Below are 23037 nucleotides of genomic sequence, written 5' to 3'. Positions count from 1 at the left end.
ACACTTGGACGGCATGGCCAGGTTCAGCCCACAGGTGGACTCAGAAAGTAGCGGTTGCTATTGCCCTTGGCCGCCGGGACAAGTCTTGGCTTGGTAGAATTGGTGATGGGCATCCTCTCTGTGCTTTTCCTGTCTTCTGTCCCCTGAACTCTGTCCCTCTGGGTCTCACAGGAGGTTCCAGCTTAGAGGAGTGCACAGCCAGAGCCCTAACTTTCTTCCTGAGACCACCTCCTGGCCATCCTCTGGGAGCCCAATTTTAAACCCTTCTCAGAACAAATCTCTTTCCTCTCAACTGTCCCTCTGCCCCAGACTCTGGGGCTGGATCTGAGTGTCAGACTGGCCACTCACGTCTGCACCATGGATTCATTCTCTTTCTTGCTCATGAACAGGGATTCTGTTTTCCAAACCAAAAGTTATCCTCCAGTTAGAGCAAGGGGAAGACCCCTGGATGGTGGAAAATGGAGTTTCTCAAAGCACATGTCTAGGTGAGTGACAGTAATTGGGAAATGGGTATAGCATTTTCTGACTGCTTGGGCTTTGCTGATCAGTGAGGAGGCTGCACGCAGGAGATATTGATGAAGGCCCTCCTTGATGTACCAGGCCAGGTGAGAAATGCTGGGAAGGGCATATCCTCACTTGACCTTTTTGAGTACTTGGTACAGCAGGTTCAGAGGGAGAGTTGAATTCTTCCAATATGGGTTGCATTTTTGTCATATGTCCTTTGTAATTTGAATGCAGAATATGTAATGCAGTATGTAATGTGTAAAGGTTTGTGATTCATATCTTCCCCCTTTTTCCTTGCTTTTACTGGATTGACTATTTTCTTAAATTATTTTCTTTTTATGGTCTGAACAAACCTTTTATCACTACAGTGCATTTCTCGTTGTCCCATCTTGGGTTTTTGCTTTGACTTATCTGTAACTTTTTACACATGTTTCAGCTAAAAAAAATACAAAAAAAGAAAAAACAAACAAACAAAAAGATGCATGTATATTTTGTACTATGCAAGAGAGAGAAAGCAAGGTTAGCAAAGTGGTAACAATTACTGAATTCAGGCAGAAGGTTTGCCGATGTTCAACATGCCTTTTTCCTAATTCTTTTGTGTGAAAAATTTTAAACTAATATGTTCCAGACCCTGGCTTCTAGGACATATCTCTCAATCTCTAAAATCCCTGTGGGTTGCTGAATCATAAGCTCTTGCTTTCTGTTCTACTTTGAATATTGTCTTTGTTTCTGACACCAGAGGATGGCTCGCTTTTTGAGTTTTGCTGCTTGTCCAGAATTTATTTCTCTTGATAGCAAGAGATAGCCTTTCTATGTCAGTTCAGTCTTGTGTTTCTATTCATGAACTCTGTCTTCAGATTTTTTCCTTTGGTCTGACTAGAATATTTACTGAGTAATGTTTTCAGAAAGGTTCATGTGTACTGTATTTGTGCATGTCTAATATCAATTCTTTTACCTCTCCTGTGGGAATTATGTTTGGTATCTAGAGTTCTGGCATCAGTTTTTATTCCCAAGAATTGTTCAGACTTTGCTCCACTGTGTTGGGGCACTGAGTATTATTGATTAAAAGTCCTCTGGAGTTTTTTTCCCCTCTGTTTCCTGTATAGAAAACATTTTCCCCCTTTTTTGTCTTCTGTCTAGAATATTATAAGATATCCTCTTTGTCTTTGGAATTCAGAAGTTTCATTAAGTTATATCAAGGAGGTTTGACTTTTTTGTTTTTGTTTTTAATATTATTTGGCATTCACGGGGCCCTTTGCTTTGAAGACCCAAGTCTTTTTTCAGTTCAGGGATCTTTTTTCTACCACATACTAAAATATATTCTGCCATATACCATGGACAATTGGAGAAGCCTCACTGTAAGAATAACAATATAATAAAATAGAAATTCAATCAGAACTGTAGAAAATAAATGTATTTATTATAAGAACCAGGATGGTAGCCAAGGATGAGTTTCAAATTTGGCTGTGAGCTTTCTAGTTGGCAAAGAAATCATTAGTTTCAAATTGACTGTGTTCTTCTTTTGCAAGCATTAAAAAAAATTAATTATTTTAAATTTGTTTAAGGTGTGCATGCTATTGTAAAAAAAGAGGAGTAAAAAAAGGAGATTCACTTGACATTTTACCAACTGTGCTGAGCCATTGTTAATATTTTACTATTTATCTTTTCAGACTGTGAATATTTGTTTGAGTGTATTTGTACATGAGAGAGAAAGACACATGCACGCAGAGAAACAGATTGATTATACATATTGTTCTTGAATTTGTTTTTAATTATTAATGTCATTCAATTATTTAGCCATCATTGAATAGAGGTCTACTTCATTGAAAGAACTCTAGTGTATTGTTAAGCCATATTTTATTAAACAATCTTCCTTTTGGAAATTTTAGTTTCCCATTTTTCCCTATTAATATTGCTGTCATGGCTATGGAATACAAAAGTAAATATAAGGGGAAGAAGGTCTGAATAATTATAGCACAAAGGCATGAGCATTATGATTAAAAAGATTTCTTGAAAAACTACTCAACTTCATTATAAATCAATGAAATTCAAACTAAAGGAATGAGATACCATTTTTCTCTTTAATAGGGAATATTACCAAAGGTTAAGAAATACACATCCAATGTTTTGCTACTGTTCTGAGCAATAAGCAATATCTTTAGTGGGATTTTGATTGGAAGTCTTTCTGGCTTTATTAAAATCAATCCCAGGCTTAGAAATTTATCTTAAGAAAATAATTCCATAATTGTGCAAAGTTGCAAAGATAGTGTAAAAGAATGTTTGTTATAACATGAGGCATTACTAGGAGTAACTAAAGCTAAATGACTCCAAAGGAGATTTATTAAATATGATATATTCATGTACTGGAATATTATGCAGCCATCAAAACGATGATGTCAGCCTACATTTATGGACATGGAGAGAGTTCATGATTTTTTTTTAAGTGAAGTGGGGGAGGGGGAAGTTTTAACCACTTTAATTTTTTAGGTAAAAATGTTTTCTTTATATACAGAAAAATTTTGGTGAGCTGAATTCCACACATAGCAGTGATTATATTTGCATGAGGTGTTTATGGGTGAACTGTATCTTCATTTTTATAGTTTTCTGTATTTTCTTAATTTTTCTTACAATGATTATATATTTCCTTTTTAGTTAAGAAAATGAAAGCTCTTTCATAGGGTACATTCATTCCTTTTGAATCAGTGATCCCATTTCTTGCACTGTATCCTAAGTGATCAAAAAGGTAGACAGAAAATCATTTTCAAAAACGTAGTCTTCTCGCAGTATTTCCTATATGGCACCCATCTCCATTGAGTTCCCCAAGCCAAAAGCCATCATTCTTGACTCTTCTCACTTACTCTGTACCCCCTATTCACAGGTGAACATACCTGTCATCTCTGCCTTTAAAATATCTCAGTGTGCCTGATTCTGCTACCATGCCAGTGCAGACTGCCATCACCTTCCTCCAGGAAGACTGTGGCAGCCTCCTAATTGGCTGCTCTATACCTGTCTTTGTTCTGTTTTCCTCTGCCCCCAATTACAGCCCATTTGTCACACAACCATCCCCCAGTGATCCTTAGAAGAAATTCCAAACACATTCTTATATCTTACAAGATGCCACATGATGTGGCCCCTGCCCACCTCATTTCCTCCCATTGTAGCACTCTCCCCTAGTTCCCTCTTGCCTAGGCCACACTTGTTCTTTATCTGCAAACACACGAAGCGTACTCCTGCCTTAGTGCATCTGTAATGGCTCTTCTTTCTAGGTGGAATCATCTTTATACCCATGTTTTTTCATGGCCAGCTCTTGTGTGTTATTTAGATCTCATGTTTAATTTTATTTCCTCACCACCCAGTTTAAAATATCAGGTTGTTCACTCATACTACACATTGCCTTGTTTTTGTATATTTTCTTACAGTTCTCATTACTCCCAATACTTTATTTGGTTACTTGGTTATTGTCAGTGTTGGCTACTAGAATGTAAACCTTGTGAAAATTGGACTCTTATCTGGCATGTTCCCCGTAACCCTGAGTCTTGACCTTTGCATGGTAATACACAGTGGATACTCAGTAGATATTGTCTGAGTGAGTCAGTGAAGTTCATTACAACATTATGCATAGCACTCAAATCAGTCCCAGAACTTCAGTAGCTGAGGTCTGGTGTTTCAAAGAGCCTTTTAAGGGCAGTGCTTCTTCCACTTTTTGTTTATAGCCCCTCTGCAGTTTTCTCTTGGATTTGGCTTGAGTACACTGGTGGCTGACCTGGGAGATGAAGCTGAATAACAGTACAACCTACTGTACACAGAAATGCTGTATACCCTGCTGACCTCTGCTTTGTTACTAGATCAGGCCTGGCTCTACTGGAAGAGCTGCCCTCTCAGTTACTCAGCCCACCCACACATAGGTTTCTTCAGACCCTTTCCCACCCAGGCACATCTTCCATCCTGCTTGTTTCTCTTGCTCTTCTTTTTTCATCCTTTTCTAAGGACTCCCAGGATACATTTGTTAGCCATCCTTGTATATGTTGATGTCATTTTTCTTTATTCTCAGTGCAACAGAGACTTACATGTTTCATTTATTTTAGGATGGGACAGCTTGTTTGAAACCACAGTTTCTGAAGAAGAAAATCAGGAAGTAATGAATCAACTCATAGGTGATGGTCCTTTTGACTTCAAGTTGGGAGAAATTTACATAAATGAGGAAAAACTAGAGAATCAGCAAGGCAAAAAGAACAGACCTTTGAGGGGAGTCTTAGTTACCATCAAGAAAACTTGTATGAAGGAGAAGAGCTTTACAGGTATTGACCTTGGGAAAAATCTTGATCTAAAATTATCACTTATTAGAAAACCCAGAATTGTTTCCAGAGGAAGGAAATCCTGTTCACAGCAGTATTCAATTCTATTTAAACAGCTGGGAATCAACACAGTGCGTAAGTGTTACAAGTGTAGTATCTGCGGGAAAATCTTCCTCCACAGTTCTTCTCTGAGTAAACATCAGAGAATCCATACTGGAGAGAAGCTCTATAAATGTAAGGAATGTAGGAAAGCTTTTAGCCAAAGCTCATCTCTAACTCAGCACCTGAGAGTTCATACTGGAGAGAAGCCTTATATATGTAGTGAATGTGGAAAAGCCTTCAGTTTCACTACATCTCTCATTGGACATCAGAGAATGCATACTGGAGAGAGACCCTATAAATGTAATGAATGTGGAAAAACATTTAAAGGTAGTTCATCCCTTAATAATCACCAGCGAATTCATACTGGAGAAAAGCCCTATAAGTGTAATGAATGTGGGAGAGCCTTTAGCCAGTGCTCATCTCTCATTCAGCATCATAGAATTCATACTGGAGAGAAACCGTATGAATGTAGTCAGTGTGGGAAAGCCTTTACTTCAATATCGCGGCTAAGTAGACACCATAGAATTCATACTGGAGAGAAACCCTTTAATTGTAATGAGTGTGGAAAAGTATTTAGTTACCACTCAGCTCTTATTATACATCAGAGAATTCACACTGGTGAGAAACCTTATGCCTGTAAAGAATGTGGGAAAGCCTTCAGCCAAAGCTCAGCTCTTATACAACATCAAAGAATTCATACTGGAGAAAAACCTTACAAATGTAATGAATGTGGGAAAGCTTTCTCCTGGATTTCACGGCTTAATATACACAACAGAATCCATACTGGAGAGAAACCATATAACTGTAAGGAATGTGGAAAGGCCTTCAGTTCCCACTCAGCAGTTAATACTCATCGAAAAATTCATACTGGAGAGAAACCTTATAAATGTAATGACTGTGAAAAAGCCTTCAACCAAAGCTCAGCTCTCATTCAGCACCAGAGAATTCATACTGGAGAGAAACCGTATAACTGTAAAGTATGTGGGAAAGCCTTTAGACAGAGTTCATCCCTTATGACACATACGAGAATTCATACAGGAGAAAAGCCTTATAAATGTAAAGAATGTGGGAAAGCTTTCAGTCAGAGCTCATCCCTTACAAATCATCAGAGGACTCATACTGGAGAAAAACTATAAGTTAAATGCATGGGGGAAAACCTTCCAACTGAAGTTAATTCCACATGAAATATCAAAGAATTCATCTTGGGGAGAAAATCATGAAGATTAGTTAATTGTGAATTAAACTTCAGAATTTAGACCTCATCAAACATCAGAAACTTTATGATGCAGGATAACCTTAGGAATATTAGGAAAGCTTCTATAAGATGTTGTTTTCATATATTCTTAAGTTATTACTGACTATAAAATAGAAAATTTGTCAGGTCAAAGGGTTAGTATTTTATTTTCTTTCTAGTGATGTATGATAACAGCCATCAGCTTTCACAGGCATCACTGGGAAGCATGTTGATTTATGGAAAAGTGCAGCCATAAAATCCAGACTTCAGATTAATCTAGTATTCTATTTTTTTGAAACTGCATTTGAGTGTTACGCAAACCAGTTGTACTAAGAAGAATGTATTGGAGAGGAAATGTAAGCAGGTGACCTGGAGCTACCTCACTGTCACTAAAATTTGTTTTTGTAAGAGTTTAAAAGCAACTTCTGTACTTGGTGGTTGTTAAAACTTTTGAGTTATTTCTCCCGTGCTTCCTAAGCCATTCACCTGAAAGTAAAATCACTCTGTAAACTGCAGGTATAAGTCCTTTGAGTTTTCTCCCCAACTATTCCAAACTCTGAATCAGATCTAAAGTCACATGATTTCAAATCACGGAAGGCATGATATTTCACTTGTTTTTCTCATAAGTTGATTACCTTTGCTGTATTAAGCTGAGAATTAGAGGTTGTTTAGATAACTGCTTTTGCAAGTTAATTTACTGATAAATGTTGTTAAAAATCATCTTGCAATGTAGCCATAGGGAGTATGACTCTTGGCCCCCAGGTTGTACCTGCTTCCTTGAGTTCTCTGGTTACCAGCCACCAGTAAGGCCCAGGAACAACATGGAACTTGGGTTGTCCTCCTAGGAGGTCAAGTGAACAAGATAACTTTCACTCTTACATTCTACCTTCACCTCCATCACGTGATGCTCTCTCCCTCGCACACTCTGAGGGCCACTAGACAAAAATTCAGGCTCTAAGTTTCAGACTTGTGAGGAACAAACTCTTCTGGGTCATTTAGTACTCTACCTGCAATGTCTCTTTCCCAACAACCATTCTTTTAAATTCTCTAATTACCTAAGGAAAATTCCTAGGAAACACATAAATTCCCTATCTTAGTTTGGAGTGCTATACCAAAATACCAGAGACTGGGTAGCTTATAAACAACAGAAATTTATTTCTCACGATTATGGCTGGGGAGTCCAAGATCAAGGCACCAGCATGGCTGTATTGTGGTTAACCCTCTTCCTGGTTCATGTCTGGTGACTTCTCACTGTGTCCTCACATGGTGAGGGAGCTGTCAGGGACCTCTTTTATAAGGTCATTGATCTATTCATGAGGGAGGTACCCTCATGATCATCATCACCCAATGCCCCACTTCCTAATACCATCACCTTTGGAGTTGAATTTCAACATGAATTTTGAGGGGACACAAACTTTCAGACCATAGCATTCCCTAAGTATCAATAGTCCTAAAATCATCAAAAAATTAAATAAAATCACACAAAATATTAAGCCTAGTTATTTTTAAGGCGAGGTCTATCAAACTTGAGTGTAACAGATTCAGTCTTTTGCAGGATCTTTCAGATGATTCTAATATAACCCAGTACCAAAATCAGACAAGGAAAATACAAGACAGAAAAATTGCAGGCCAAATCATCTATCAACAGAAATGTAAAAATCCAAACAAAGCATTAGCAAATGTAAACCAAAGTACCTAAACATAGATAACACATGATAAATACAGAATTTTCATGGGAATGCATGGGTTATTTTAACATTAGGAAACTTACAGATGCTGTGCACTACCTTAATATTAACAGAAGTCCATATGTTCATCTCAATACATGTAGGAAAAAACCCAAAATACTCAGTACCTACTCATGATAAAAACTTTTAGCCGAGCAGCAGTAGAAAGGAACTTTCTAACCAGATAAAAAGGTATTTAACAGAAAACCTGCTGAAAAAAATAATAAAAGGTTAGAAGTATTCATGACATGATGAGTATGGGGAAAGAATGAACTACCCAATAATGGTTCTAAGAAGCAGAAATGGTTCATGCACATACAAAAAAAAAAAAAAAAAAAAAAAAAAAAAAGGATGCCTACCCTCACCATATCAAGAGTTATATGATTTTGGAAGAATATGTAAGGAATAACTTTATGACCTCAAGGTAGGGAAGGATTTTTTTAAACAGGATACAAATAAGGTATATAAAATATTTATATTATTTGCTCACATTGAAATAAGGAACTTATGCTTATCAAAATATACCAAAAAGGAAATGAAAAATCAAGACACAAAACAGAAGGAAATCTTTCCACAGCATGCCCAATATGTTTTCTGGAAATTTTGAATAATTTGTATGGATCAATTAAAAAGAAAAACTTGGGACTTGCCTGGTGGCACAGTGGATAAGACTCCGCACTCCCAATGCAGGGGACCTGGGTTCAATCCCTGTTCAGGGAACTAGATCCCACATGCATGCTTCAACTAGGGAGCTGGTGAGTTGCAACTACGGAGCCTGCCTGCCACAGCTAAGACCCGGCACAACCAAATAAATAGTAAAAAATAAATAAAGAAAGAACAACAACAAAAAAGAAAAACTTAATAGAAAAAAGAGATCTGAATACATGACTACTTATTTCATAGAAGAGGAAATACAAATTTCCAAAAACATGAAAAGATGCTTAACTTCATTAGTTTAAAAATGTAGATTAGGACCACAGGCATGATTTTAAAGTACACATGAGCAAATATAAGATGTATGACAATATTGAGTTTTGGAATGTATGTGGAATAACTGGCATTCATACTCTACTAGTGGGAGTATAAATTGATACAGGTCATGACATCTTGCAAAGTTGAACACCTGCTTGTTGTAATACACAGGCACCTATACATGCTACATAAATGTTTGCAGATGAGCACCAAGAATTATGTGTAAAGACATACTGATCATAATAGCAAATATTTGGAAGTAGTCTTCTGAATGTCCATTAGTAGGAGAATGGATACACTTTAGAGTATTAACACGGTAAACAGCAATGAAAATTGATGAACCAAAGCTATATACAAAACTTTGATGAATTGTAAAACATGCTGAATTCTAAAGTCATAGGAAGCTACATGTGGTATATCATTTTTTGCAAAATTAAGTTTATACTAAGTGATATGTACATGTGGTGAAGATCATAAAAACAGCAAGTGATTGGATGAGACAATGTTTTAGTTATTGTTAACCCCCAAAATGCAGAAGACTGCAAATAAGAAAAAAGAGTTTGTTTGAGGTCCTAAGAATTGCAACTCGAGAGGCATAGATTCTAGCAGCCACTCAAATATGTTCGGAGGGAAATAAAAAATGGCTAGGGTTTATAAAAGCAACAGACAAAAACATCCCAGTAACATTATATACACGTTATTTTTAGAGAACTACGATTGGTGGCATTCAGTCACTTGGGGACAGCAGATTGGTTGCTAAGCTGTGGTCTCGAGGGAGAAAAGAAAACAAGTTCCATAAAAAAAATAAGTTCCAGATGGTCTCAGGATGGCTGTGTCAAAAGTTTATATTGCATCCGGGGGTGAATGTGTGTAAGTTCTACTTCCTTAGTGGCCTCCTGGCTCCATTTTAGATCCCTTTGACATAAGTAACTCCATTTTGTTGTTCATGGTCCACATTATCCACTACTGTGTAACAACTCTCCCCAAAATTTACTGGCTTAAAAAACAAGTTATTAACATCTGTCTTGGTTCCACGTTTGGGCTCAGCTGGGCAATTCTTACTTAGAGTGTCTAATGTGTTTGCGTTCAAGTGGCAGCTGGGGCTAAAGGCACGACTGGGCTTGATACCCAAGGTGGCGGGCCGTTGTTGATGACTGCCAGGTGGGAGCATGGTTGGGCTTCTGTGTGGCTTGAGCTTCTCACAGAAAGGTGGCTGGTTTCTGAGAGGGAGTGTCCCTAGAGCAAGCATTCTGAGCGACGTAGGTAGAAGTGGCAAATCTTATAACTCAGTTTTGGAAGTCACAACATTAATTCTGCTGAATATTATTGATCAAAAATTATTCACAGATTTGGCCCAGATTCAAGGGGAGAAGATTATAGAAGGGCATTAATACCAGGGGGCATGGTTCATTGGGTGACCATATTTGGTGACTAGCTACCACATAAACACAAAATTCTGGATGGTAATTACCTCAGGGTGTGAGGCAAGGAAATGACTTGGGAAGGAGCAGAGAATTCCTCAGCTTGCTTGATGCCTGAAAGAGGCTCCCTTGTCAAGAAGAGGCTGCCCAGGCCAGCTAGAATGATGGCCAGTGTGTATGTCAGTAAAAATAATTAAGTATAAATTTTTGGTCCAACACTGTACTGCGTGATTTGAGAGAGAATAAAGCAGACATCTTCATGCCTGATCACCCTGGATAAAGTGAACATGTAGTTTAAGATAAAGTTTAAGGAACAAATAGTTTAAGGATAAAGTTTAGGATAAAGTTTAAGATGTAATGACCTCAGATGTTGTACCAAGGGCTATTCCAAAGTGATTAACATTCTTCAGGCCACTGTTAAATTTAAATGTGTCTCATTAACAGAACCAACATATCCCTCCTGTCTGCACCTTCCCCTTCTCATTCATCTCCCTAGATCACCAGAGGAAGAGAATATTGGTTCCTATCACAAGTAAGGAAACGTAGTAAACCAAAACATGTGCATCATAAGAGAACAAGGCAAAGAAGTAACAATCATCATTAAGCTATCGATAGGTTTTTCTTTGCCTAATTTCTCTTATTCTCAGAGACTTGTTCAGAATCTAGGCAAAAGAGAAAAATGTCCATTTTCATAGCTTCTTAATAGGCCATTTTCAAAGCAGCCTGAAAAAGCAAACTATGCTTTAATTTTTGTGATAATTGACATGCCTGATATATTTATAGTGTTCAAAGTGATTAAATTATTTAAAATATTCATCTTTTCAAGCGCTTTGGGTTGCATTATCAAACATGTTTTCTCATGAAGAGATCTGTGAAATGAATAGATCATTTTATTTCTCAGCTGTCGCTCCATTGAATTTATCAAATATTTCCTCATGATTAGATTTTGCTTTTTGGTAAGAAAGTCACCAAGTAATATGATATTCATCTCAGTACATTATATTATCACATTAGGAGGCTTGTGATGTTGAGTTAACCTATTCCTGGGAATTTTAACTTTGCTCTGTTGGTTAAGGTGGTATCAACCTAATTTCCCACTGTAAAGTTACCATTTTTCTCATCGTAATCTTTAGTACCTTGAGAGGAAATCCTAGAGTGTATGCATGTATATTTTTACTGGTCAAACTCCCCTCCACTAGTTTTAGCATCTATTGATGGCACTTGCTGTAATCAATTATTATTATAATGGTTTCCAAATGGAAATTATCTAATTCCATCATTCCTTCTACACTTATTAACTGGCTTTCTACTTTAGGGAAGAGTTTTATCTTCTATTTGTTTCTATGACTCTGGAAGCACAGTTTCTTATTATATTCAATGGACTGTAATCTGCTAATATTATTTATTTTGATGCTGAAATTGTCACATACTTAGCCTCTGAGATTCCCTGCAAGCTGGTATCTGTGTCCTTTCTGTCACAAGCTTGGAATTGTGTCCAAGATTTGTAATTCAAGTACACCTACTTCTTGCTGTGTAGCAAAGTATGATTTATTAACTAGATGACTTGAGGGTTGGGGAGAAGAATTGTGGGGTCAAAAATAAGTGGGGGGATTTTCTCTTTTTCTTCTGCAGTATCTTATATTTCCTCCTCTTGCTACTTTCCCCCTTGAAACATGGTTTCCACACCTCTATTTTCTGTTAACAATGTTCCCCCGAAGCATTACCTTCCCACTAATGCCTCCTTGCATCCTGCATATACTTAAAAAAATTTTGTAAAATATTTATAGCTTAAAATGTATCATTTAACCATTTTAACGTGTACAGTAGCATTGAGTGCATTCACAATGTGGGTGTAACTATCACCAAAATATATTTCTAGAACTTTTTCTTCATCTCAAACAGAAACCCTGTACTCATTGAGTAACTCTCCATTTCCCCCTTCCCTCAGCCCTTGGTAACCTCTATTCTGCTTTCTGTCTCCAATAATTTGCCTTTTCTAGCTAGTTCATATAAGTGGAATCATACAATATATTTCTTTTTGTGTTTGGCTTATTTCACTTAGGGTAATGTCTTAAAGATTCATCCACGTTGTAGCATGTTATCAGAATTTCCTTCCTTTTTTAAAGGCTGAATAAAATTCCATTGTATGTATAGACCACATTTTGTTTGTCCATTCATCTGTCAATGGACATTTGAGTTGCTTCCACCTTTTGGCTATTGTAAATAATGCTGCCATGAACACTGGCATACAAGTATCTGTTTGACTCCGTGCTTTCAATTACTTTCCCTATAGTTTTGCCTTTATAGAATATCGTATGTCTGGCTGCTTTTTCTTAGGCTAGTACATTTGAGATTTCCCCCATGTTGTTGTATCAGTATTTTGCACCTTTTAATTGCTGAATGGTATTCCATTATATGAATGTACCACAGTTTGTTTATCCATTCTCCACTTGAGGAACAATTGGGTTATTTCCGATTTTTGGAAGTTATGAATAAAGCTGCTACAAACAATTGGATACAGGTTTTTGTATGAACATTAAGTTTTCATTACTCCTCGTGTAAATACCTAAGAGTGTGGGATTGCATAGTCATTTGAGAAGTGGATATTAACCTTTATAAGACACTGTCAAACTGTTTTCCACAGCGGCTGCAGCATTTCACATTCTCATCAGCAATGCACAAGGGTTCTAGTTTGAATGTGGATTCTTCTACATCTTCACCAACACTTGTTAACACTTGCTATTTTTTTTTATATATATAATAGCCATTCTAACAGGTGTGAAGTGGTATCTCATTGTGGTTATGAGTTGTGTTCCTCTAATGACTAGGGATATTGAGCGTCTTTTAAGATGCTTATTGGCCATTTGTATATCTTATTTGGAGAGCTGTCTATTTGAAACCTTTGCCCATTTTTGTTTTTTTTAACCATTTATTTAATGATTTTAATTAATTAATTATGACTGCGCTGGGTCTTAGTTGCAGCACACAGGATCTTCGTTGCGGTATGCAGGATATTTTTTAGTTGCAGCATGCGGTCTTCTTAGTTGCAGCATGCGAACTCTTAGTTGCAGCAGGCATGCGGGATCTAGTTCTCTGACCAGGGATCGAACCCAGGCCCCCTGCATTAGGAGCACAGAGTCTTACCCACTGGACCACCAGGGAAGTCCCCGGCCCATTTTTTAATTGCATTGTTTTGTTGTTGTTGTTATTGAGCTATGGAAGTTGTTTATATGTCCTGCATGTACTTTTAAGTACTTATATATAGTTCTCTTATATACTGTAAACTTTTGCATATTTTCACACATAGGCTGTACTTTCTCTTTCTGGTGGTGGTTTTAATATCAATTTTAGGAACACCACTACCTCTTCTCTTTTCTGTTGCATATTCTTCATTGTTTTTTTAAAGGATATGATGGAAGTTTTAGATTATACCACCATCGCTACCTCACCTCCAAGAATTACCTGAAGAAACATTTTTGTTATCCAATTTCCACAGAATTTCTTCCTGATTTTTATTTCTCTTTATTCCAACAATATTCTTTAAGTGCTTATTATGTGCCATATCCAAAAAAGTTTGTTGTTTCTGTAACAGAGCAAAACCTTGTCATGCCTGTGGCAAGAAGTCTAAAAGCAGCCAGTGCTCCAACATTTGCTTTGTGATCTCTGCTTCAGTAGCAAGATATGGGCAAAGGGAAACAAGCTAGCAGAGCTTCAGTTTCTTTCAAGCAAATAGATTATACACAATAAAAAATTGTAGGTTTTCATGACTCACCCCATAAAAGTTGTGATGGAAAAACCAGGATAGAATTACACCTTGGATTCCTGTTTTTCAATACCATCCAGCCTGCACATTTCTTCACTTAGGTCAATGGGATTATTTTTTCGAAACAAATATTTGCAGTCATTCTTAAATGTGCTTTTACAAAAATCCTTTAAACTTCTATGAGTTCATACAGGACAGGAAGATATAAATAACTTATTGCATGTTTCTATCACTCAGGTTTGCAGTAGTATCTGTATGGCATTTTAAACAGTATACACCCTTGTGTCTCCCCAATCTAGCCAGTCCATCAACCTCAATTCCACATGTACACAGGGATGGATGTTGTTAAGATAATCAGCTGATTAAGAGAATAAGATGGAAGAGGAGCTGTAATTTAATTTTAAACACTATGCATGTACTTCAATTTAGACTTTCAAATTTTGAATACTTGGGAACAATTCCCATTTTTTGTTTTCTAAAATTATTCTTTTAATTTCCCCATTGTACAGAAAAGGAAGGGAAAAAGGGAGGAAGGGAGGGAGGAAGGAAGGAAAAAAATAGTCCACCTTCAGTTACACCACAATGGACCCAAGGAACCTGCTGGGTCAGGATATTGCGTTACTTACTATTTCATGGATATCATATGCAGTGCAGACATTTTTTCAAACAAAGTAGATGGTCACTTCTTTTAAAAGGATAAACTACATTAGAAAGAGAAAGTGGAGAAGGATAGTCACTTTGTAAACTGGATTCTGTAAGCTTGGAAGATAAATTTGAAGATTCCTCCCAGAATATGGAGGAAAGGACAAAGAATTAAGTGTGAGGTTTGCACATTGACATGAAAGCCAGACATCAAGAATAACAGTTTAATATGTTGCCAATGAAGAAGGCAGAAAAAAATAGAACAGAGTCTTATCCTTTCTTTGTGCCCCAGACAATAATAATGGAAAAAACCCAGATCATAAATAAATGAAAAAGAAATGAAGGAAACAATAACAAAGATCAATAAAACAAAATGCTGGTTCTTTGAGAAAATAAACAAAATAGATAAACCATTAGCCAGACTCATCAAGAAAAAAAGGGAGAAGACTCAAATCAATAGATTTAGAAATGAAAAAGGAGAAGTAACAACTGACACTGCAGAAATACAAAAGATCATGAGAGATTACTACAAGCAACTCTATGCCAATAAAATGGACAATCTGGAAGAAATGGACAAATCTTAGAAATGTACAACCTGCCAAGACTGAATCAGGAAGAAATAGAAAATATGAACAGACCAATCACAAGCACTGAAATTGAAACTGTGATTAAAAATCTTCGAACAAACAAAAGCCCAGGACCAGATGGCTTCACAGGTGAATTCTATCAAACATTTAGAGAAGAGCTAAAACCTATCCCTCTCAAACTCTTCCAAAATATAGCAGAGGGAGGAACACTCCCAAATTCATTCTACAAGGCCACCATCACCTTGATACCAAAACCAGAAAAGGATGTCACAAAGAAAGAAAACTACAGGCCAATATCACTGATGAACATAGATGCCAAAATCCTCAACAAAATACTAGCAAACAGAATCCAACAGCACATTAAATGGACAATACACCATGATCAAATGGAATTTATTCCAGGAATGCAAGGATTCTTCAATATACGCAAATCTATCAATGTGATAAACCATATTAACAAATTGAAGGAGAAAAACCATATGATCATCTCAATAGATGCAGAGAAAGCTTTTGACAAAATTCAACACCCACTTATGATAAAATCCCTGCAGAAAGCAGGCATAGAGGGAACTTTCCTCAACATAATAAAGGCCAAATATGACAAGCCCGCAGCCAACATCATCCTCAATGGTGAAAGCTGAAAGCATTTCCACTAAGATCAGGAACAAGACAAGGTTGCCCACTCTCACCATTCTTATTCAACATAGTTTTTGAAGTTTTAGCCACAGCAATCAGAGAAGAAAAGGAAATAAAAGGAATCCAAATCGGAAAAGAAGAAGTAAAGCTGTCACTGTTTGCAGATGACATGATACTATACATAGAGAATCCTAAAGATGCTACCAAAATACTACTACAGCTAATCAATGAATTTGGTAAAGTTGCAGGATACCAAATTAATGCACAGAAATCTCTGGCATTCCTATACACTAATAACGAAAATCTGAAAGTGAATTCAAGGAAACACTCCCATTTACCATTGCAACAAAAAGAATAAAATATCTAGGAATAAACCTACCTAAGGAGACAAAAGACCTGTATGCAGAAAATTATAAGACACTGATGAAAGAAATTAAAGATAATACAAATAGATGGAGAGATATACCATGTTCTTGGATTGGAAGAATCAACATTGTGAAAATGACTCTACTACCCAAAGCAATCTACATATTCAATGCAATCCCTATCAAACTACCACTGGCATTTTTCACAGAACTAGAACAAAAAATTTCACAATTTGTATGGAAACACAAAAGACCCCAAATAGCCAAAGCAATCTTGAGAACGAAAAATGGAGTTGGAGGAATCAGGCTCCCTGACTTCGGACTATACTACAAAGCTACAGTAATCAAGACAGTATGGTACTGGCACAGAAACAGAAAGATAGATCAATGGAACAGGATAGAAAGTCCAGAGATAAACTCACGCACATATGGTCACCTTATCTTTGATAAAGGAGGCAGGATTGTACAGTGGAGAAAGGACAACCTCTTCAATAAGTGGTGCTGAGAAAACTGGACAGGTATATATAAAAGTATGAGATTAGATCACCCCCCAACACCATACACAAAAATAAGCTCAAAATGGATTAAAGACCTAAATGTAAGGCCAGAAACTATCAAACTCTTAGAGGAAAACATAGGCAGAACACTTTATGACATAAATCACAGCAAGATCCTTTTTGACCAACCTCCTAGAGAAATGGAAATAAAAACAGAAATAAACAAATGGGACCTAATGAAACTTCAAAGCTTTTGCACAGCAAAGGAAACCATAAACAAGACCAAAAGACAACCCTCAGAATGGGAGAAAATATTTGCAAATGAAGCAACTGACAAAGGATTAATTTCCAAAATTTATAAGCAGCTCATGCAGCTCAATAACAAAGAAACAAACAACCCAATCCAAAAATGGGCAGAAGACCTAAATAGACATTTCTCCAAAGAAGATATACAGACTGCCAACAAACATATGAAAGAATTCTCAACATCATTAATCATTAGGGAAATGCAAATCAAAACTACAATGAGATATCATCTCACACCAGTCAGAATGGCCATCATCAAAAAATCTAGAAACAATAACTGCTGGAGAGGGTGTGGAGAAAAGGGAACCCTCTCACACTGCTGGTGGGAATGTGAATTGGTACAGCCACTATGGAGAACAGTATGCAGATTCCTTAAAAAACTACAAATAGAACTACCATATGACCCAGCAATCCCACTACTGGGCATATACCCTGAGAAAACCATAATTCAAAAAGAGTCATGTACCAAAATATTCATTGCAGCTCTATTTTCAATAGCCTGGAGTTGGAAACAACCTAAGTGCCCATCATCGGATGAATGGATAAAGAAGATGTGGCACATATATACAATGGAATATTACTCAGCCATAAAGAGAAACGAAATTGAGCTATTTGTAATGAGGTGGATAGACCTAGAGTCTGTCATACAGAGTGAAGTAAGTCAGAAAGAGAAAGACAAATACCATATGCTAACACATATATATGGAATTTAAGAAAAAAAATGTCATGAAGAACCTAGGGGTAAGACAGGAATAAAGACACAGACCTACTGGAGAACGGACTTGAGGATGTGGGGAGGGGGAAGGGTGAGCTGTGACAAAGCGAGAGAGGCATGGACATATATACACTACCAAACGTAAGGTAGATAGCTAGTGGGAAGCAGCCGCATAGCACAGGGATATCAGCTCGTTGCTTTGTGACCGCCTGGAGGGGTGGGATAGGGAGAGTGTGAGGGAGGGAGATGCAAGAGGGAAGAGATATGGCAACATATGTATATGTATAACTGATTCACTTTGTTATAAAGCAGAAACTAACACACCATTGTAAAGCAATTATACCCCAATAAAGATGTTAAAAAATAATAATAATGGAAAAAACCAATTGCTAGATACAGGGAAAAAAATAGAAATACTTAAAGATACAGGAAATAAAGGGGGGGGTTTATAAAAGTCAATGTACAGAAATAAATAAACAGAAGAAGATTACCTATAAGAGAAGAAAAATGAAATTGGCCTCAGATATCTCCAGAAAACTAAGTAAAAGAGGCCCATGGAATAACTGAGAGGACACAAATAAAAACTAGGCAGTATCAATGTGAAAAAACCCAGAAATGTCAAGACCAAAAGAGAAAATTAAGGAAGTGATGGTATAGACATGGTCAATAGAGAAACAGATTAAATATAAATTTAATTACAAATAAATATAAATTATAAAACTCAAGGAAATTGCCAAAATTCATAGTTGAGAGAGAAAATGGAATATGGAAGTACTAAAATTAGATAGGCCTATTAGCTCATATTTTTTAAAATTTTAAATGGGACAGAAAATTAAATTGCATTTGGTTTAAAGTGTAAGAAATTAATAAACAGAAAACTCAATTAAATAGAAATGGGAGACTAGAAGGGAGTGCTCTCACCCCTACAACAGGAAGAGCCCAACAGGAAAAGAAAAGACTTCCCCTTCTTTCCTGGAAGGAGCTCAGCCAATGAGAGTCTGTCAGGACTCAGCCAATGAAAAAGCCATGGGCTCTTTCTTTATAGCCCTCTCAACTTCCTTTTCCCCTCTATAAAAAATTTCTCCTCTCCATTTTTGCTGAGGACTTGGACAACCATATTTACAGACCCCAAATTGCAATTCTTTGCTAATCCTGAATAAACACATTTTCGCTGGAGAAAAAACTGGCAGTCTATTTGTTTTAGGTCAACAAAAGGAAGTCAAGAGATAAGCTAATCCTTAATTTTTATAACCAGAAAAACAGAACATAAAGAATATTTTTTAAAGTGTAATATTACCAGGACAATTTAAAAGGAATATATATAATTCATAGTTGAAAAACATTATATTCCAATGTTCTTAACATCTTCATCTTTTCCATATTTTGAATTTTTACTTTTTCCAACCACTTGTCATAACTTCTACTCAGTCCAAACTGCTGTTTTCTCTCACAGATTTACCACAATAGCCTTCTAACTAGTCCTAGTCTCTCTACTTCTTACTTTGAACTTTTAGTTTATTCTCGGCACAGCAGTCAGCATGATCACTAAAAAAAATGGACATAAGAGTATGTCTCTCCAGTGCCCAGAGCATTCTCTTGAGAATAAAATCCAGTGACATAATGACAAATAAGAGCCTATAAATTCTAGTCCTCTTGCCGCTGATCCCCTACTTCTCTTTCCCTCCTTATTTCTGTTTTCCTTATTGTTCCTTAAACAGGCCAGGCATGCTCCCACCTCAGGGCATCTGCTTGTTAGTCTATCAGAAAGCCTTCCCCAGATATTTAGCTTGGCTCACTTCTCATCTTCTGCAGGTCCTTCTTCAAATGTCACCTTGTTGGTCAAATGTTTCATAATCACTTTGTGTAAAATTGTAAAATTCCTCTCCCACCAAGGTTCCTATTCCCCTTTCTTGTTCTTGTTAGTACTCATCACTTTCCAAACACATACTATTTATTTATTTACTTTACTGAAGTATAGTTGATTTACAATGTTGTGTTAGTGTCTGGTGTACAGAAAAGTGATTCAGCTATGCAGCTATACATATTCTTTTTCAGATTATTTTCCTTTATAGTTTATTACACAATATTGAATATAGTTCCCTGTGTTATACAGTAGGACCTTGTTTATTTTATATATAGTAGTTTGTATCTGCTAATCGCAAACTTCTGATTTATCCCTCCTCCACCCCTTTTCCCTTTGGTGTAACTATAAATTTGTTTTCTGTGTCTGTGAGTCTGTTTCTGTTTTGTAAATAAATTCATTTGTATCATTTTTTAGATTCCACATATAAATGATATCATATGGTATTTGTTTTTCTCTGCCTGACTTACTTCACTTAGTATGATAATCTCTAGGTCTATCCATGTTGCTGCAAATGGCATTATTTCATTCTTTTTTATGGCTGAGTTATTTTTGTTATTATTTTTCTTCTTTCTCTCCCATGAGAATTTAAGCTGCATGAATGCAGAGGTTTTGCCAGGTTTATTTACTGGTCTATTTCTAGCATCTACAACAATGCCAGGCGCAAGACAGGTGTTAAATATACTTTTCTTTGTTCAATGAATGAATAATGGAATCATACAGCAGTGAAAATGAAGTTTTCATATATCAAGATAGGTGAACCTAATAAGTGTTCATGTTGAGCATGTAAGTCACAGAAGAACATATAGCAGATTCTGTTTATATAAATATCAAACACCTTGCAAAAGTAAACACTTACTGTTTTAGGGACACATACATATTGAGACAGACTGGGACTGGGACCTTTTGCTGTAGTGCTGCAATGCTTGCACCTGGGCACACCTCTCCTCCAGCAACAAAGTACAAAGAAACTATATGGGACTAAAAATAACTGCTTGCATGTGCAGCTGGAGCAAATTCTGGACAAAAGATATAAAGAGACCAAAAAACCCAACTGCCACTTTTGAAGAGCCCCGAGCAAAAGCAGGCTACTGCCCATGTCCCCTGCACACAACACCATCTAAAGGGTGGGCAAACCACCTAAGCCACCCCTCCCGCTGGACCCCTGGACACACCCCTACCCTCACCCCATATAAGGAACAAGCTACCCCTCCCCCCAAGCAAGTGAGCAAGGAAACCTGTTACTTGTTCTTGCTCCCCCCTGCTGCAGCAGGGGTCCCAATAAAGCCTTGCCTGAATTTCCTGTCTGGCCTTTTGTCAATTTCTATTGATTGGGGAAGGCCAAGAATCCTGTTTTGTATCAATATGACCTACTACTCATCAGGCTAATGAAAGGAATGTTTAACAAAATTTAGAAAAATGGGGAGCATCATGGACAAGTCTTCCAAAATTCTGATCAAGTTCTCTTTTGTGGGACCAGAAGCTCCCCAGAGGCGAGAACTTTCACCTCTCGGAAGTGGCCGGCGCCAGCGGCGCTCCCTAGGAAGTGTAGTCGGCGCGGGGCCAGAGGCATGCCGGGAGTCGTAGTTCTCCTGGATTCGCGGGGCGGCGGGGAGGGCTCGCGGCCTTTCTGGGGCTTTTGGCGCGGGTGATACCGGAACTGCTAGGGCACCGTGCCTGGGACTGAGAAGCTCCCGGTTGCCTCATTCGGGTGGCGGTCGGAGCCAGCGCCTGTGACCGTCTGGGCTGGCAAGTGCGCAGGCCGGGCGGGGACGCGCGCTGGGGCACCAGGGAGACGCCCCGGGCGGGTGGGTCTGGAGGCTGTCTGCACGGCCCAAGCCACGGTGCTTCGAGGGCGTCGCTCCCTCCCTCCCTACCCCCTACCCCCCAGACTCGCGGGGAGGGAGCACCCCTTCCAGGTGAGCTGGGGCGGGCCCGGGACTGCTGTCAGTGGGGGTCTTTTGTGGCTGGCTTTTCTGAGACTTCTAAATGAAACAGACAATGAAACAATAGCTAATGCCTATGGAGCCTTTATGTGTGCCGGGCACTAGTCTGGCGCCTTGGATGAATTAACTCATTTCATCCTCAGATTAACAGGTAGGTCCCCGTTTTACAGATGAAGAAAATGAGGCACAGAGTGAAGAGGTAATTTGCCAGCCTTGGACTCAGACCATGGTCACTTTTTGCCTCTACTACTTACCAGTTTTGTTTCTTTGGACAGGTCACTAGACTCCCTGGTTCTCAGTCTTCCTCACATCCGTAATACGGAGTAGCAATATTTTTTAGAGTCGTTGTGAGGATTAAATAATACATGTAAAGCATGCAAGATTCCTGGCGGGCAGAAGATGTGCATCATAGAGTAACTATGATACTTGTACAGCAGCTTCCCTTCCCTGGCTGAGTTTACACAGCATACTCAGCTTGTTGAGCTTTCATGCCAGGTGCTATACCTGTAGAACCCGCTACAAACTTAGGCGGCCAATGCAGGCAGCTGTGGCCACGGCTCTTCTCTGACGGTTGTCTGGCTGCTCCTCTTACCTTGTTTTCCCTGTTGGGGTTTGTATATGAAGAGCAAAGGACTATTTGGAGCTGTGGATGCTGCAAGAGGTGGCACCTGTGGAATTTGTGTTTGGGAGTGGCAAGCAATATGGCGTGCATTGTGTGAGAGTTCCCTAGGAAGAGCACAGCACTCCAGGAAGGAGCCACTCAGGAGCGCCTGCGTTGGTCATTCCGCAGAGAAAGAGAGGGCACATGTGGGCAAGTTCCTTTATTGTGGTTTCTTCAGGAAGGAAAAGGTGAGGCAGGGCAAATGGGCTTAGGATTGGCTAGCTATGTTTGAAAGTGGGAGCCCAGGAATCTCACACTTGCTGTGACTGTCTGAGTGTGTAGTTTAAAGCTATCTTAAGGACTCCAGAAATCTGTGGTGAGTCACAATTTGCTTAGATGTAGCTAATAGATCCCAGATGGATGTTAAAGCATCAGTTTATGGAAATTAGAAGTATGGTTAATACAAGGAGGAGGTGGAGGTTGGCAAATTGTCTTAGAACTTCATTGGCTTAGTAGGCACACACTTGGTTTGCATCATTTATGTGGGGTGGCTTTGTAGGGACCTGACGGACATTGTGGGTGGTTGTAACTTCCTTTCTCCAAGCCATCCCTTGACGCCAGAGTTCTTCACAATACCTTTTTCTCTCTGCAGACCTACCTTGTCAAGCACGCTGCTCTCCCTTGACAGGAAAACTAAGAAGGAAAGAATGGCTGTGGATTTGCTGCCTGCTCAGGTGACAGTAAGTAAATTTTGTCTTTTTAATGAATTGCCTTCTGTGTTCAGAGATGGTGGACATATTTCCATTCTTTGTCCAGGTACTTTGCTTTCCAGTGAAAACTATTGAGAATCCAGAGCCTGATGG

The 23037-nt window shown here is 38.2% G+C and overlaps 1 protein-coding gene across 1 annotated transcript in view; it reads left to right on the top strand.

Annotated features, from left to right (window-relative positions):
* Positions 1 to 23037, top strand: part of ZNF879 (zinc finger protein 879) — a 57321-nt gene that overhangs the window by 4305 nt on the left and 29979 nt on the right. Inside the window, 2 exon segments of the mRNA XM_070045294.1 lie at positions 390 to 485; positions 4590 to 6005. Of these exon segments, the coding sequence (XP_069901395.1) occupies positions 390 to 485; positions 4590 to 6005 (1512 nt within the window).

Source organism: Globicephala melas, chromosome 3 (genome assembly GCF_963455315.2).
Source record: "Globicephala melas chromosome 3, mGloMel1.2, whole genome shotgun sequence".
NCBI lineage: Eukaryota > Metazoa > Chordata > Mammalia > Artiodactyla > Delphinidae > Globicephala > Globicephala melas.
Note: the sequence above shows the minus strand (reverse complement) of the source record. Positions and strands in the feature narration are given on the sequence as shown.